The sequence below is a fragment of the Bufo bufo genome, chromosome 4, assembly GCF_905171765.1.
Source record: "Bufo bufo chromosome 4, aBufBuf1.1, whole genome shotgun sequence".
In the NCBI taxonomy this organism is placed as follows: Eukaryota; Metazoa; Chordata; class Amphibia; order Anura; family Bufonidae; genus Bufo; species Bufo bufo.
Window position 1 is genome coordinate 219,666,442 of NC_053392.1, and position 15,665 is coordinate 219,682,106.

General features: G+C 44.2%; 1 protein-coding gene across 1 annotated transcript in view; it reads left to right on the forward strand.

The window, feature by feature from the left end:
• The first annotated feature begins 807 nt into the window (after nt 1-807).
• The window catches only part of LOC120999118 (fetuin-B-like), a 42,049-nt gene continuing 27,191 nt past the window's right edge, over nt 808-15,665 (forward strand). The window contains exon 1 of the mRNA XM_040429989.1: nt 808-1,067. Coding sequence (XP_040285923.1) covers nt 879-1,067 — 189 coding nt within the window. The 5' untranslated portion in view covers nt 808-878. The remainder of the gene's footprint in view (nt 1,068-15,665) is intronic.

Below are 15,665 nucleotides of genomic sequence, written 5' to 3' on the forward strand. Positions count from 1 at the left end.
ACCTACAATTGTATATCCACATAAGTACGAAATAAGCCAGTTGCGCTTAAGAAGTTTGAAAACCTTGCCTGGTAATACAGATCACCTGACCGCCCAGCAAACCACGTGGTACGCCACACAGGTCCTGGAAGGTCAAAGCGGTAATACAAGCAGCACCGCTACAACGAACATCCGGGAAACTTCACCATAGAGCCGACTCACAGGTCCTTACAGCTCACAACAAGAGCACTCCATTTGGAAATTCGGCATACAAGCGGACCAGCTACAGGAGCGGTAAAGTACCGTATATAAATATGGATACATTGAACTCTGTGATTTACCAATTATAACCGTTTTTGGACTATAGAATGTGCAGCTAATTGGGAATAGCAATAACCTCTGAAACTATACCAGTGTCTTTGCAAATAGCCCTTCAGAGACTTCAGCGCTATTGAACTATAGGTCTACACCTAATGACCTCTTAGTGCGGTGCCAATTTTACACTGTTTTTTATTAACTGTTTTTTATGAAATTTTTTATGAAATGTTTTATGTGTAATATTGTAATGTGGTTATTTTCAAACCTATAAAATTTATGTGGATACTCATATCGTGTGTTTGCCTATTATTCGAGTGACCCCCAATCCAAATTTTACAATTATACCTAGAAATCAGTTGAGCAAGTCAGTTTACCATAGATAATAAAATGGGCACCGATCCTGAATAGATAGTGGCAGTATTTCTCAAATCAAGCAGACTAATCATTTACCTTTTATTTGTAGTTCCCTAACAAAAAGTTCAGGGATAAAAGCCAGTGTCCACAATTAAGTGCTATATAATACAGGGCATTGGAAGTTAAACGGTTGATCAGGCCACACAGTTTTGCAGGACTTGATCAACATGGAGCAGTTTGTAATAATAGCCTTATTGGTGGCATTGTGTTCTGCCACAAGCCCGCCATTTCCTAATATAATCGCTCTAGATTGCAATGAAACACTATTTGAAACAGATGTGGCAATGAACCTCATCAACGAACATCGTGATGAGGGGTTTGTGTTAAGACCAGTGCGAGTTAAGTCGGTTGTCCAGTAGGAGGTAAGTGACCATCCTATAGCAATGACATGGTAAAAACTAATTGAATTGGGTTTCATTGTCACAAACATATCAACATAAAAATACATGGCCAAAGAGGTGAGAAACCATGCCATCTTTGATAAATTTGATAAAATATAATGATCATAATATCCAGTTTATACTACAAATCAAAATTTTTAAGTAGGTTTATATAGGTTTATAGAGATATACAGAGCTGGATTTGACTTTCTTGTTATAACTAGTTTATATAATTCAGTAAGTTTACCTGCACAGCAAATCACATTGAACTGAAGTCTGCTGTCCGTTTTATTAATATTAAATATAAGGAATAATAATATATTACCGTTTAATTACAACATAAATGGATATAATAGCAAAAACATGTAGGTTTTTTGTAGGTTTTAGTGGAAACAGAAAATTAATTACAAGTTTCTATGCTATTTTGCACTATGACTGATATAGGAGGACATTTCATGCACACGACCGTTGTGTGCATCCGTGTCTGTTGTTCCGTTTTCTGTGATTTTCTGCGATTTTCTGCGGACCCATTGACTTTCAATGGGTCCGTTGAAAACTCGGAAAATGCACCGTTGTTCATCCTCGTCTGTGATCCGTGTTTCCTGTCCGTCAAAAAAATAGGACCTGTCCTATTTTTTTCACGGACAACGGTTCGGGGACCCATTCAAGTCAATGGGTCCATGAAAAAACACGGAGGCACACAAGATTGTCATCCGTGTCCGTGATCTGTGTCCGTTTTTTTCCTATCATTTTCAAGGCAAACTTGACTTAGATTTTTGGAGGATTTTTGGAGGATCCACGGACATGAAAAAAATGTCGTTTTGGTGTCCACCTGGCCGTGCGGAGCCAAACGGATCCGTCCTGAATTACAATGAAAGTCAATGGGGACGGATCCGTTTGACGTTGACACAATATGGTGCAATTTCAAAAGGATCCGTCCCTCATTGACTTTCAATGTAAAGTCAGGAGTCCCTATTATACCATCGGATCAGAGTTTTCTCCAATCCGATGGTATATTTTAACTTGAAGCGTCCCCATCACCATGGGAACGCCTCTATGTTAGAATATACTGTTGGATATGAGTTAGATCGTGAAACTCATATCCGACATTATATTCTAACACAGAGGCGTTCCCATAGTGATGGGGACGCTTCTAGTTAGATTATACAACGAACTGTGTACATGACTGCCCCCTGCTGCCTGGCAGCACCCGATCTCTTACAGGGGGCTGTGATCCTCACAATTAACCCCTCAGGTGCTGCACCTGAGGGGTTAATTGTGCATATCATAGCCCCCTGTAAGAGATCAGGGGTTGCCAGGCAGCAGGGGGCAGACCCCCCTACCTCCCCAGTTTGAATATCATTGGTGGCCAGTGTGCGGCCCCCACCCCCGGCCCCCCTCCCTCCCTCTATTGTAATATCATTGGTGGCCAGTGTGCGGCCTCCCCCGGCCCCCCCTCCCTCCCTCTATTGTAATATCATTGGTGGCCAGTGTGAGGCCTCCCCCGGCCCCCCCGGCCCCCCCTCCCTCCCTCTATTGTAATATCATTGGTGGCCAGTGTGCGGCCCCCCACGGCCCGCCCTCCCTCCCTCTATTGTAATATCATTGGTGGCCAGTGTGCGGCCTCCCCCGGCCCCCCTCCCTTTATTGTATTATCATTGGTGGCCAGTGTGCGGCCCCCCCGGCTCCCCCTCTATTGTATTAATATCATTGGTGGCCAGTGTGCGGCCTCCCCTCTCCCCCCCCCGATCATTGGTGGCAGTGGAGAGTTCCGATCGGAGTCCCAGTTTAATCGCTCTGGGGCTCCGATCGGTAACCATGGCAACCAGGACGCTACTGCAGGCCTGGTTGCCATGGTTAATTAGCAATATTACAATATTAGAAGCATCATACTTACCTGCTGCGCTGTCTGTGACCGGCCGGGAGCTCCTCCTACTGGTATGTGACAGGTCTGTGTGGCGCCTTGCTTAATGATCTGTCACTTACCAGTAGGAGGAGCTCCTGGCCGGTCACAGACAGCGCACCAGGTAAGTATGATGCTTCTAATATTGTAATATTGCTAAGTAACCATGGCAACCAGGCCTGCAGTAACGTCCTGGTTGCCATGGTTACTGATTGGAGCCCCAGAGCGATTAAACTGGGACTCCGATCGGAACTCTCCGCTGCCACCAATGATCGGGGGGGAGAGGGGAGGCCGCACACTGGCCACCAATGATATTAATACAATAGAGGGGGGGCCGGGGGGGGGCCGCACACTGGCCACCAATGATAATACAATAGAGGGAGGGGGGGGGCCGAGGGAGGCCGCACACTGGCCACCAATGATATTACAATAGAGGGAAGGGGGGCCGGGGGGGGGCGCACACTGGCCACCAATGATAATACAATAGAGGGAGGGAGGGGGGGCCGGGGGAGGCCGCACACTGGCCACCAATGATATTACAACAGAGGGAAAGGGGGCCGGGGGGGCTGCACTGGCCACCAATGAAATTAAAACTGGGGAGGGGGGTCTGCCCCCTGCTGCCTGGCAGCCCCTGATCTCTTATAGGGGGCTATGATATGCACAATTAACCCCTTAGGTGCAGCACCTGAGGGGTTAATTGTGCGGATCACAGCCCCCTGTAAGAGATCGGGTGCTGCCAGGCAGCAGGGGGCAGTCATGTACACAGTTCGTAGTATATTCTAACTAGAAGCGTCCCCATCACTATGGGAACGCCTCTGTGTTAGAATATAATGTCGGATATTCTCTGAAAAAGCTTTTATGCAGACGGATCTTCGGATCCGTCTGTATGAAAGTAACCTACGGCCACGGATTACGGACGCGGATGCCAATCTTGTGTGCATCCGTGTTCTTTCACGGACCCATTGACTTGAATGGGTCTGTGAACCGTTGTCCGTCAAAAAAATAGGACAGGTCCTATTTTTTGACAGACAGGAAACACGGATCACGGATGCAGCTGCAAAACGGTGCATTTTCAGATTTTTCCACTGACCCATGGGTCCGCGGAAAAAAAAACGGAAAACGGCACAACGGCCACGGATGCACACAACGGTCGTGTGCGTGAGGCCTTATGCTCAGGATAGGTCATCAGATCTGCAGTGGTGCAACACCCAGGACCCCCACGATCAGCTGTTAGAGGAAGTGCTGAGCGCTGCAGCCTCTTCCTAGGCTAGTGACATCACTGTACATCGGTCACATGGCCTATTTGCAGCTCAGCCACATTCCCCAATGAGGCTGAGCTGCATTACCAAGCACTGCCACTATACGATGTATGGTGCTGTCCTTCGAACGCTGCTGGGAGCCTGCATCGCTCACCAGAACTTGGGTAAGCACAGCAGCTACCTATATCAGCTTATAAGAGGAGATGCCAGGACTTGGACCCCCACTGATGTAATAATGGTGACCCATCCTGAGGATGTCATCATTATCTTTTCTAGGATAACCCCTTAAAGCCTCATTCACATTGCATTTTTCTATATACTTCAGGGAAAGTATATATTTTTTTTAAACTATAAAAAAGCTCACAAATTTTCATGGGCTAAATATAGGTCTAAAGTGTCTCCTTGTAGCAGGTGTCGACCTGTGCAAACTGTGCAGACCTTTCCCTTATTGGTTATCAAAAAAAGTATGTCACAAAGATTTTCTGTCACCATGAAAGTTAATAAGATGACTATGGAAATTTATGGCATATATTTGTATACATTTGTATCCTTTTTTTCTCCCTTTTTTTAATTTGTAAATGTACACACAGAAAGAAGGAACACAAAATATATCTATATATACAAAGAAGGACGCATGTATGTATGTATGTTCCACGATCACTCAAAAACGCAACCATCGATTTCAACGAAACTTGGTATACACGTCCCTTGCTACCTGGAAAGAAATCACAGCTCTCTAAGACGTACCGTTCCTGAGATATTCCCAAAAAAATGCAAATATGGCACATCATATGACCTACATTAGCCAATAGAAGCCTGCAGATCTTTGTCTTCATACCCCAACTGCCATACACACGGTCACATGTCCCTTATCAACCAATAGAAGCTTGCAGGTCCTTAGTCTCCACATACACACAGTTTTACACCAGGTTTCCATAACAACCCAGCCATTTTTCTTCACTGCTGCAGGTCAGCTTTAAAAGAGCAGGGAGCTGTGGATGACACTGTTAAGGGGGCAGGGTGCTGTGGAATGAACAATTCAGGGGGCAGGTAGGGTGGCCATTCAGGCCACCCTCAAAAGACGGACTTAAAAACCCGACCCATGTCATGCTAAGCCACGCCCCAATCCAGTTAGGCCACGCCCTCCCCCCACTCCGCAGCCGACAGGGATTGAAAAAATTAACGTAAAAATTAACTTCTGTCAGCTGCAGGGGTGGGAGGGACGGTGACTTTCTCCCTGCAGCTCATGCTCAGACATCACTGTGCTGTTGTCTGAGAGTGAGCTGTTCAAAAGGACATCCCTGCATGAGATATTCCCAAAAATGCATTAGCCAATAGAAGCCTTGTCACATGACCGATATCACCCAATAGAAGCTCACAGGCCCTTAGTCTCCACATACACACAGTCGGGAGGGCTGGCAGCCTTAGCCCTGGGGGCAAATCCAGTCAAGTGGCTAATTTTAGCCCCGCCTATTAAAAGCCCCTCCTACATATAATAGGCCACGCCCAACAAACTCTGTACAGCTGAAATTCTATTGTTGAGGCCTGTCTCTGAACATCATACGGAGAGGGTAGGGCCTGTCCTGGCTGCACTGCCTGCTTCACATTATACAATAAACAACAGCAGGCTACAGCCAGGAAGCTCCTCCGCTCTACTCCCTCCCCAGATCCTGCTCAAGGCTTGTGGTTCCCCCCACCATCTGCCACCCGCCCGTGGCCTGCTGCCCACCTTGGCCGTCCTCACCCAGTTCTGAATCCTCCTTCTGCAAATGGCAGGGGGAGGAGCCAGAGCATCTCTTCTCCTACATAGCGCCCCATACCTCTTACATCCAGTGATGTCACCTTTGTTGTAGACGTTCTTGTCACCTTTGTTGTAGACGTTCTCTTTCCTCATCTTCTCCATTCAGACCAGACCGCCATGATGATTTTTCAGCCATCTCCCGTCTCTGCAGAGATTCACAAACTGTCACGGATGGTGTTTCAGAAAACAAGAAGTAACAAATAAAGATCCGACTGACTTGATCCCAAACTAAGGAACAAAAGGGTGAGCCCTATTAAAGCCCTAGAGCTCTCCCTGGCTGCTCAGCCCATGCAAAGATCTCAATGATAGAAAGTTGCATGTCCACGTACCTCGACTGAATGACACCTGAAAACCCTATAATAGTGAGGGGACACGACCACCGGCTCCCTGCACTTAATACGGAGGGAGTCAGGGTCGCCTAGAATCAAGCCAACAGGAAAACACAAATACAGAAATAGACTTATCTTGAGGAACCAGCAGTAGCAACTTCAAGCAGTGAACAGAATCCAGGAAGTAGTATAAACCGCAAAGTGAGGCAGTATGGGAGGAGATATATAGGGAGGCAATCACTGCTAATAGATGAGAGCTGGGAGAGGGAGAAGAGATGTCAAAGCGAAAGCAAAACAAAAGAACATCATGCAGAAGGTATTGAAGAACGTCTGTCAGAACTTCTCAAAGATCTGGCGGAGACAGTACTCCTTACTCTACGAGTGGACTCCGGACACTCAGAGCCCACCTTCTGAGGATGGGACCTATGGAATGCCCTGAGAAGACAAGTGGCCCTAATGTCCGCCACTGGAACCCACATCCTCTCCTCAGGACCATAACCCTCCCAATGAACGAGGTACTGAAGAGAACCGCGGACAATACGAGAGTCCACAATCCTAGAGACCTGAAATTCGAGATTACCATCAACCACAATCGGAGGAGGAGGCAAAGAGGAGGGTACAGTGGGTTGGACATAAGGTTTTAATAGGGACTTGTGAAAAACATTATGGATCTTCCAAGTCTGAGGAAGATCAAGACGGTAGGCAACGGGATTGATGATGGACAAGATTTTGTAAGGCCCGATAAACTTAGGACCCAACTTCCAGGAGGGAACCTTCAATTTGATATTCTTAGTAGACAACCACACCAGATCACCAACATTCAGGTCCGGACCAGGCACACGTCTCTTATCCGCCACACGCTTATATCTCTCACTCATGCTCTTTAGATTATCCTGAATCTTTTGCCAAATAGATGACAAAGACGAGGAGAATCTCTCCTCATCAGGTAAACCAGAAGCCCCCTCTCCAGAAAATGTCCCAAACTGCGGATGAAACCCATATGCACCAAAAAATGGTGACTTATCAGAGGACTCCTGACGACGGTTATTTAAAGCAAACTCCGCAAGGGAGAGAAAAGAACACCAATACTCCTGATTCTTCGCCACAAAACAGCGCAGATATGTCTCCAGATTCTGATTGACGCGCTCTGTCTGGCCATTCGACTGCGGGTGGAAAGCAGAAGAGAATGACAACCGAACCCCCAAGCGAGAACAGAAAGCCTTCCAGAATCTGGAAACAAACTGCGTGCCCCTATCAGAGACTATGTCTGAAGGAATACCATGCAATTTGACAATATGATCAATAAATGCCTGCGCCAGCGTTTTAGCATTGGGCAACCCAGGAAAAGGAATAAAATGCGCCATTTTGCTAAAACGGTCCACCACCACCAGAATCACAGTCTTCCCTGAGGAATGAGGCAGGTCTGTGATGAAATCCATGGACAGATGTGTCCAAGGACGGGAAGGAATGGGTAACAGAAGGAGAGGACCTGATGGCCGTGAATGAGGGACTTTGGCACGAGCGCAGGTCGGCAATGGGCACCAGATTTGCCCCGAGCTACGCCAACATCTTCATGTCCGAATGGGAGCTGGAGATGATTGGCCCCAGGCTCGGGGGGAATCTGGTGCTATGGAGAAGATACATAGATGACGTGATTTTCATATGGCAAGACACAGATAGTTCTCTACAGTTATTTCTAAATGAAATTAATGTCAACAATTTAAATCTAAGATTCACATCCAACACAACAAAAACCCAACTAGAATTCCTTGACTTAAATATTCAAATAGAAAACACAAAACTAATATGTATTACATACCAAAAACCGGTAATGAAAAACAACCATATCCTATTCTCCAGTTGTCATCTCCCACAATGGTTAACCAACATCCCAACTAACCAATTCAGAAGATTGAAGAGAAATTGTACCATTAACACCAAATTCGAAGAAGAAGCCATCCAAATGAAAGAGAAATTTGCAAATAAAAAATACCCAGACAAACTATTAGACAACGCATTAGATAGAGTCAAGAAAATGGACAGATCAGAATTTTTCAGAGAAAAAGAAGAGACAAATATACAACAAAAAGAAGAAGCCAGACTGATCCTACCCTATAATGCCCAACACAAAACCATTGCCAAAATCATCAATAGACATTGGCATCACCTACTTAGAGACAAAATTATAGGCCCCTTAATAAACACCACACCATCTATAGTCTACACTAAAGCCCCCAATTTAGGACTAAAAATAGCCCCTACAATTAAACAAAAAACAAAACAACCACAAAATAACTGGCTTTCCCTTAAGGGCTTCTTTCGATGTGGACGATGTAGCAATTGCAGAGTGACAAATTTCCCTAAAAAAACAACACAGGTCTGCTCCACACAAAACCCATTCAAAGTACGAATAGATGAATGTCTTACATGCAACACGACAGACGTCATATACATACTGGAATGCCCATGTCACAAACAATACATCGGAAGGACAAAAAGACAGCTGAAGAAAAGAATATCGGAACACATAGCAAACATCAAAAAAGGATACGAACAACACACATTATCCAAACACTACAAAACACACCACAACAGTGACCCGTCATCTCTTAAATTCATAGCCTTCGAAAAAATCAACAAACCTTGGAGAGGAGGAAACCATATAAACAATATGTCACGACACGAATCTAAGAGAATTTATGAATTCGACACCCTAATGCCCGCAGGTCTAAATGCCGAATTAGAAATTTTTGGATTCTTATAGATGGGGATGTGCCTCTTTGGGAAAGAGAAATAGAGGTCAGGCTGTTTTACCAGCACCTCTATCTCCTCTCCTATTGAGGCCCCTCCCCCAATCACACCTCTCATCCCCACCAAGAAACCCATGAGACCAATACTATATATGGAATCAAGGAAATCCCTGCGTAATAGACCATCATAATGACAATTACCAATGAAAAGACAAAGAAGCAGACCCAGGACATAAAAGAAAAAAGACAAGAAAACTCCTAACCACAAAAAAGCCTAGATATCACAAAATTACCACAAAAAAGCAAAAACCCAAATAAAACGCACAGAAACCGCACCAGAAACGTAAGGACTGTGTAAACATCCCCAAAAAAAACCTTTCCACTAATGACACATCCATACATAATCTGAACAACCAGATTAAGCTAATGAACAAAAAAGAAAGATAATGACCATCCATCAGGTTAAACTTGAAAAACATATAGTGAAAGATCATTCAAAATACAAGTTAAAACCACAAACGCTTGTTAGGGTCAATCGATATGGACCATCAGGACAGTAACATATATACATCTACAACACAAATGATTCAACCCCAAATTCCAAAAAAAACACTCTAAAACCGCACTGTAATATATATTAATATATATATTAAAAAAAAAACACACTGAAACCGCAATGAAACTGCACAAAATCATGACAGGAACATACATCCACAACACAAATGATTTAATCCTAAAGTAACATAATTTTTCAAAAAACGCACTGAAACCGCACTGTATTATATTTATCATAAAAAACCGCACTGAAACCGCACAAAAAGAAACCGCACATAGAATATAACAAGTTTTAGTGGAAATCGATTATTATTTTTTATTAACTAATAGACAAAGATCTTTATTGTAGAAACATATTCTTTATGGGATCCTAAGAATGAATTGTACGGACATAAATTCACCTGACTGCCGACAAAATCCAGTCCAGGACTTATATCTAACCCAATAAAATTAGGGCAACACCCCTTAAAGAAGAACGCACATAAGACCTCACTTGCTCCGGACTCATCACTACGTGACCACTGAGGAAGGGACCAGAAAGTGTCCCGAAACGCGTCTGGTCAAGAGGAAGCAGTGAGGACCATAAGGAAATCAATTACAGTGAACTAAAATTCATCGGAAGAAAATACCTGCCACCGTGATATTTTCAAATTTCCCGCAGCTAAGGAGATTGGCCAATAAGAAAGCAACCATCGTGTGACGTCAGGCTGCATCACCATCACGTGCAGCATTCACACGGTAAGGCAAGCGATCACGTGGGACGCCACGCAGGTCCTTGCAGAACGGGAGATACCGTAACCAACTGAAGAGGGGTAAAGTAAACTTTATCTTTTTACTATTCCTCCATAAACAACATATGCTATTTGCCCGTGAGAACGGCCATATGTAATAACGATATCGGGAAATTTTACATCCAAATCCAAGTGAATTGGAAAACTGCCAGGAGAGTCGCTCTCTCTTTAAAAGGCGGACACTAACACTTGACAATTCGGTGTATACAGGTCCTAACCAAGCTGTATCAGTACCAACAACGATTTTAACACATTTTTCACTTGTATGCTAAAAGGAAACATTTGTTGTGCACAACATATGCCATTGAGCACATATATTTATTATTATTATTATTTTTTTTTTCCCAATTCTCTATTTTTTCCCAATTCTCTATTTTTGCACTGCACTTTATTCCTATTTTTATCAATTGGATTTTATATGCGCATATACTGCACTCTTCTCAAGAACACCACTACCTGACTGAAGACAGACAACATCTATTATTAGAACTTCTTGGACCACATTTATTGATTCCAGGACCTCTTTGAACATTCTCTAATATATTTTTTGGACACTACTTTTTGGACACTACTTTTACTTTATTTTACCTATTTTTAATCATAATTTTAGGGAATCCTACTCCATCAATACCCATTGAACTATATACCTATGCCGAATAGACTCTATACTCTACCCTAACGTACATATATATATATATATATATATATATACATACATACATACACACACACACACACACACACATATTTTATATATATATATATATTTTTCATTTATTATTATTTTTTATTTTTATTTTTATTTTTATTGTTATATTTATAGCATCATCTATATAATATAAACATTCACCATCAAATACTTTTTTACTTCATATAATAATAAAAAATTCCCGTATATAATCCAAGTGCGAGTGTGCCATCACAATTCTTTTCTATTGTAACAATTTGACAATATGATCAATAAATGCCTGCGTCAGCGTTTTAGCATTGGGCAACCCAGGAAAAGGAATAAAATGCGCCATTTTGCTAAAACGGTCCACCACCACCAGAATCACAGTCTTCCCTGAGGAATGAGGCAGGTCTGTGATGAAATCCATGGACAGATGTGTCCAAGGACGGGAAGGAATGGGTAACGGAAGGAGAGGACCTGATGGCCGTGAATGAGGGACTTTGGCACGAGCGCAGGTCTCGCAGGCTGCCACAAAACCCTCAACGGACTTACGAAGAGCCGGCCACCAGAATCTCTGAGCAATGAGATCCACTGTGGCTCTACCCCCCGGGTGCCCAGCAAGGACAGTATCGTGGTGCTCCTTAAAAACCTTGTGTCGTAAAGCGAGAGGCACAAACAACCTTCCAGGAGGACAAAGATCAGGAGCCTCTGCCTGGGCTGCCTGAACCTCTGCCTCCAATTCAGGATAAAGAGCAGAGACCACCACCCCTTCAGCCAAAATGGGACCCGGGTCTTAAAAGTTCCCCCCTCCCGGAAAACAACGTGACAGGGCATCCGCCTTCATATTCTTAACCCCAGGGCGGAACGTGACAACAAAATTAAACTTTGAAAAGAACAAAGACCATCTGGCCTGTCTCGGGTTCAGACGCTTGGCTGACTCCAAGTAGGCCAGATTCTTATGGTCGGTAAACACGGTAATAGGGTGTCTGGCTCCCTCTAGCCAATGGCGCTAACTTGATGGCCAACAACTCCCTATCTCCCACATCGTAATTTCTCTCTGCGGAGGAGAGTTTCTTCGAGAAAAAGGCACACGGTCGCCATTTGGCAGGAGAGGGACCCTGAGACAAGACCGCACCCACACACACCTCAGAAGCGTCCACCTCAACAATGAAGGGCAGAGAGACATCAGGTTGTACCAAGATGGGAGCGGAAGCAAAACTCTCTTTGATACTAGAAAAGGCCTTACGCGCCTCTACCGACCAGGAGGAAAAATCTACCCCCTTTCTAGTCATATCAGTCAGTGGTTTAACAACAGAGGAATAATTCAAAATGAACTTCCTGTAATAATTGGCAAAACCCAAAAAACGCATCAGTGCCTTCTGATTCTCAGGAAGCTCCATATCAAGCACAGCGCGAACCTTCTCAGGGTCCATGCGAAAACCAGAAGCATACATTTTTCCAGTTTAGCGTACAATTTATTCTCCCGCAAAATGAGCAAAACCTGACGTAGGTGGTCCCTATGAGTCTTGAAATCAGGAGAAAAATATCTAAATGTCATCTAGATACACTAGTACAAATTTCCCCATTACATGATAAAAAATGCTGTTCACAAAATGTTGGAAGACGGCTGGAACATTCATCAAACCAAAAGGCATAACCAAATTCTCAAAATTGCCCTCAAGGGTATTGAAGGCCGTCTTCCATTCATCCCCTTCTCTGACCCTGACCAGGTTGTATGCCCCTCTCAAATCCAACTTGGAAAAAACTTTAGCCCCAACAATCTGGTTAAACAGGTCCGGGATCAGAGGAAGCGTATAAGGGTCACGAATAGTGATACTGTTCAGCTCCCTGAAATCCAGACATGGTCTTAAAGAACCATCTTTTTTCTTAACAAAAAAAAACCCAGCGGCAACAGGTGACTTCAAGAGTCGTATGTGTCCCTTTCTCAGGCTCTCAGAGATATAAGTACGCATAGCGACCCTTTCTCTGAAAGAGATGTCGAGAGGCAATTCTCTCTGCAAAAGTCACTCCAACCATTTATTTGCCTCGCTTGCCAATCAATGGTGGGGTTATGTTTAGTGAGCCAGGGTAGCCCCAACACTAGAGGAGTAGGTAATCTGCTTAGGATGAAGCATGACACATCCTCAACATGAGCATCAGCCACAATCAAACGGATATTTTTGAGAAAGTGGAGCGGAATCAATAGCAAAAACAGGTATGTCCTTTCCCAAAGTGCATACCTGGAAACCATGTGTTATAGAAAATTGATTATCAATGAGATTGACAGCTGCTCCACTATCTACAAAAATCTCACAAACAATATTCTTGCTCTCTAGCGCCACCCTGGCAGGTAGGACAAAACTGGAACTACAAGCAAACGGAAAACCTTCAATTTCCGCATCAACCTTGCCAATAGTAACAGATGGAACTTTTTAGAGGATTTTTTTCTTTTTGTTTCTTTATTACCCTCAAAAAACTCCCTGAATCTCCTAGAGGGACAAACATTTGCCAAATGATTTATACCTCCACAACAGAAACAAACCCTCCTCTGAGAGGTGAATCCTCTATTGTTAGAGGCAAGCAAACCCAGCTGCATGGGCTCCTGCTCAGAGAGGATTGAGAGAGACTGAGGCTCCTGCGCACTGAATGAGACCGCCCCACTGTCCTTGGACTGAGTATGACAGGAAGGAATGATCTCTCCTCTCTCTCTAAGACGCCTGTCAATACGAACAGCCCGAGACATGGCAGACTCCAAAGAGGTAGGTCTCTCATGAAAGGCAAATGCATCTTTCAATCCCTCTGAAAGACCATGGCAAAATTGACTTCGGAGTGCAACATCATTCCAACCAGTATCAGCTGCCCATCTCCGAAATTCTGAACAGTATATCTCTGCTGACTGTTTACCCTGGCATAAAAGATGCAGTTTAGATTCAGCCAGAGCAATACGATCCGGATCATCATATATCTGACCCAGGGCTGCAAAAAATTCATCCACTGAACAGAGGGGCCGTGCCCCCACCGGCAGCAGAGAGGCCCAGGACTGAGCGTTATCCCTGAGCAGTGAGATGATGATCCCCACCCTCCGCTCCTCATCACCAGAGGAATGGGGAAGTAGGCGAAAATGGAGTTTGCAAGCCTCTCTAAAACAAACAAAATTCTCACTACCCCCGGAGAACGTATCCGGAAGCGAGATTTTAGGCTCAGAACAAATTCCATGAACGCAAGCAGAAACGGTCACCTGAAACTGAGAGACAGTTTTACGGAGATCTGCTACCTCCAGTGAAAGACCCTGCATGTGGTCAATCAAGGCTGAAACCGGATTCATGCTTAAGACGGTTTTGACGGTTTATAATGTCACGGATGGTGTTGCAGAAAACAAGAAGTAACAAATAAAGATCCGACTGACTTGATCCCAAACTAAGGAACAAAAGGGTGAGCCCTATTAACGCCCTAGAGCTCTCCGTGGCTGCTCAGCCCATGCAAAGATCTCAATGATAGAAAGTTGCATGTCCACGTACCTCGACTGAGTGACACCTGAAAACCCTATAATAGTGAGGGGACACGACCACCGGCTCCCTGCACTTAATACGGAGGGAGTCAGGGTCACCTAGAATCAAGCCAACAGGAAAACACAAATACAGAAATAGACTTATCTTGAGGAACCAGCAGTAGCAACTTCAAGCAGTGAACAGAATCCAGGAAATAGTATAAACCGCAAAGTGAGGCAGTATGGGACGAAATACAGTACAAACCAAATGTTTGGACACACCTTCTCATTCAAAGAGTTTTCTTTATTTTCAGGACTATGAAAATTGTAGATTCACACTGAAGGCATCAAAACTATGAATTAACACATGTGGAATTATATACATAACAAACAAGTGTGAAACAACTGAAAATATGTCATATTCTAGGTTCTTCAAAGTAGCCACCTTTTGCTTTGATTACTGCTTTGCACACTCTTGGCATTCTCTTGATGAGCTTCAAGAGGTAGTTCCCTGAAATGGTTTTCACTTCACAGGTGTGCCCTGTCAGGTTTAATAAGTGGGATTTCTTGCCTTATAAATGGGGTTGGGACCATCAGTTGCGTTGAGGAGAAGTCAGGTGGATACACAGCTGATAGTCCTACTGAATAGACTGTTAGAATTTGTATTATGGCAAGAAAAAAGCAGCTGAGTAAAGAAAAACGAGTGGCCATCATTACTTTAAGAAATGAAGGTCAGTCAGTAAGCCGAAAAATTGGGAAAACTTTGAAAGTAAGGTCTATTTGACCATGAAGGAGAGTGATGGGGTGCTGCGCCAGATGACCTGGCCTCCACAGTCACCGGACCTGAACCTAATCGAGATGGTTTGGGGTGAGCTGGACCGCAGAGTGAAGGCAAAAGGGCCAACAAGTGTTAAGCATCTCTGGGAACTCCTTCAAGACTGTTGGAAGACCATTTCAGGTGACTACCTCTTGAAGCTCATCAAGAGAATGCCAAGAGTGTGCAAAGCAGTAATCAAAGCAAAAGGTGGC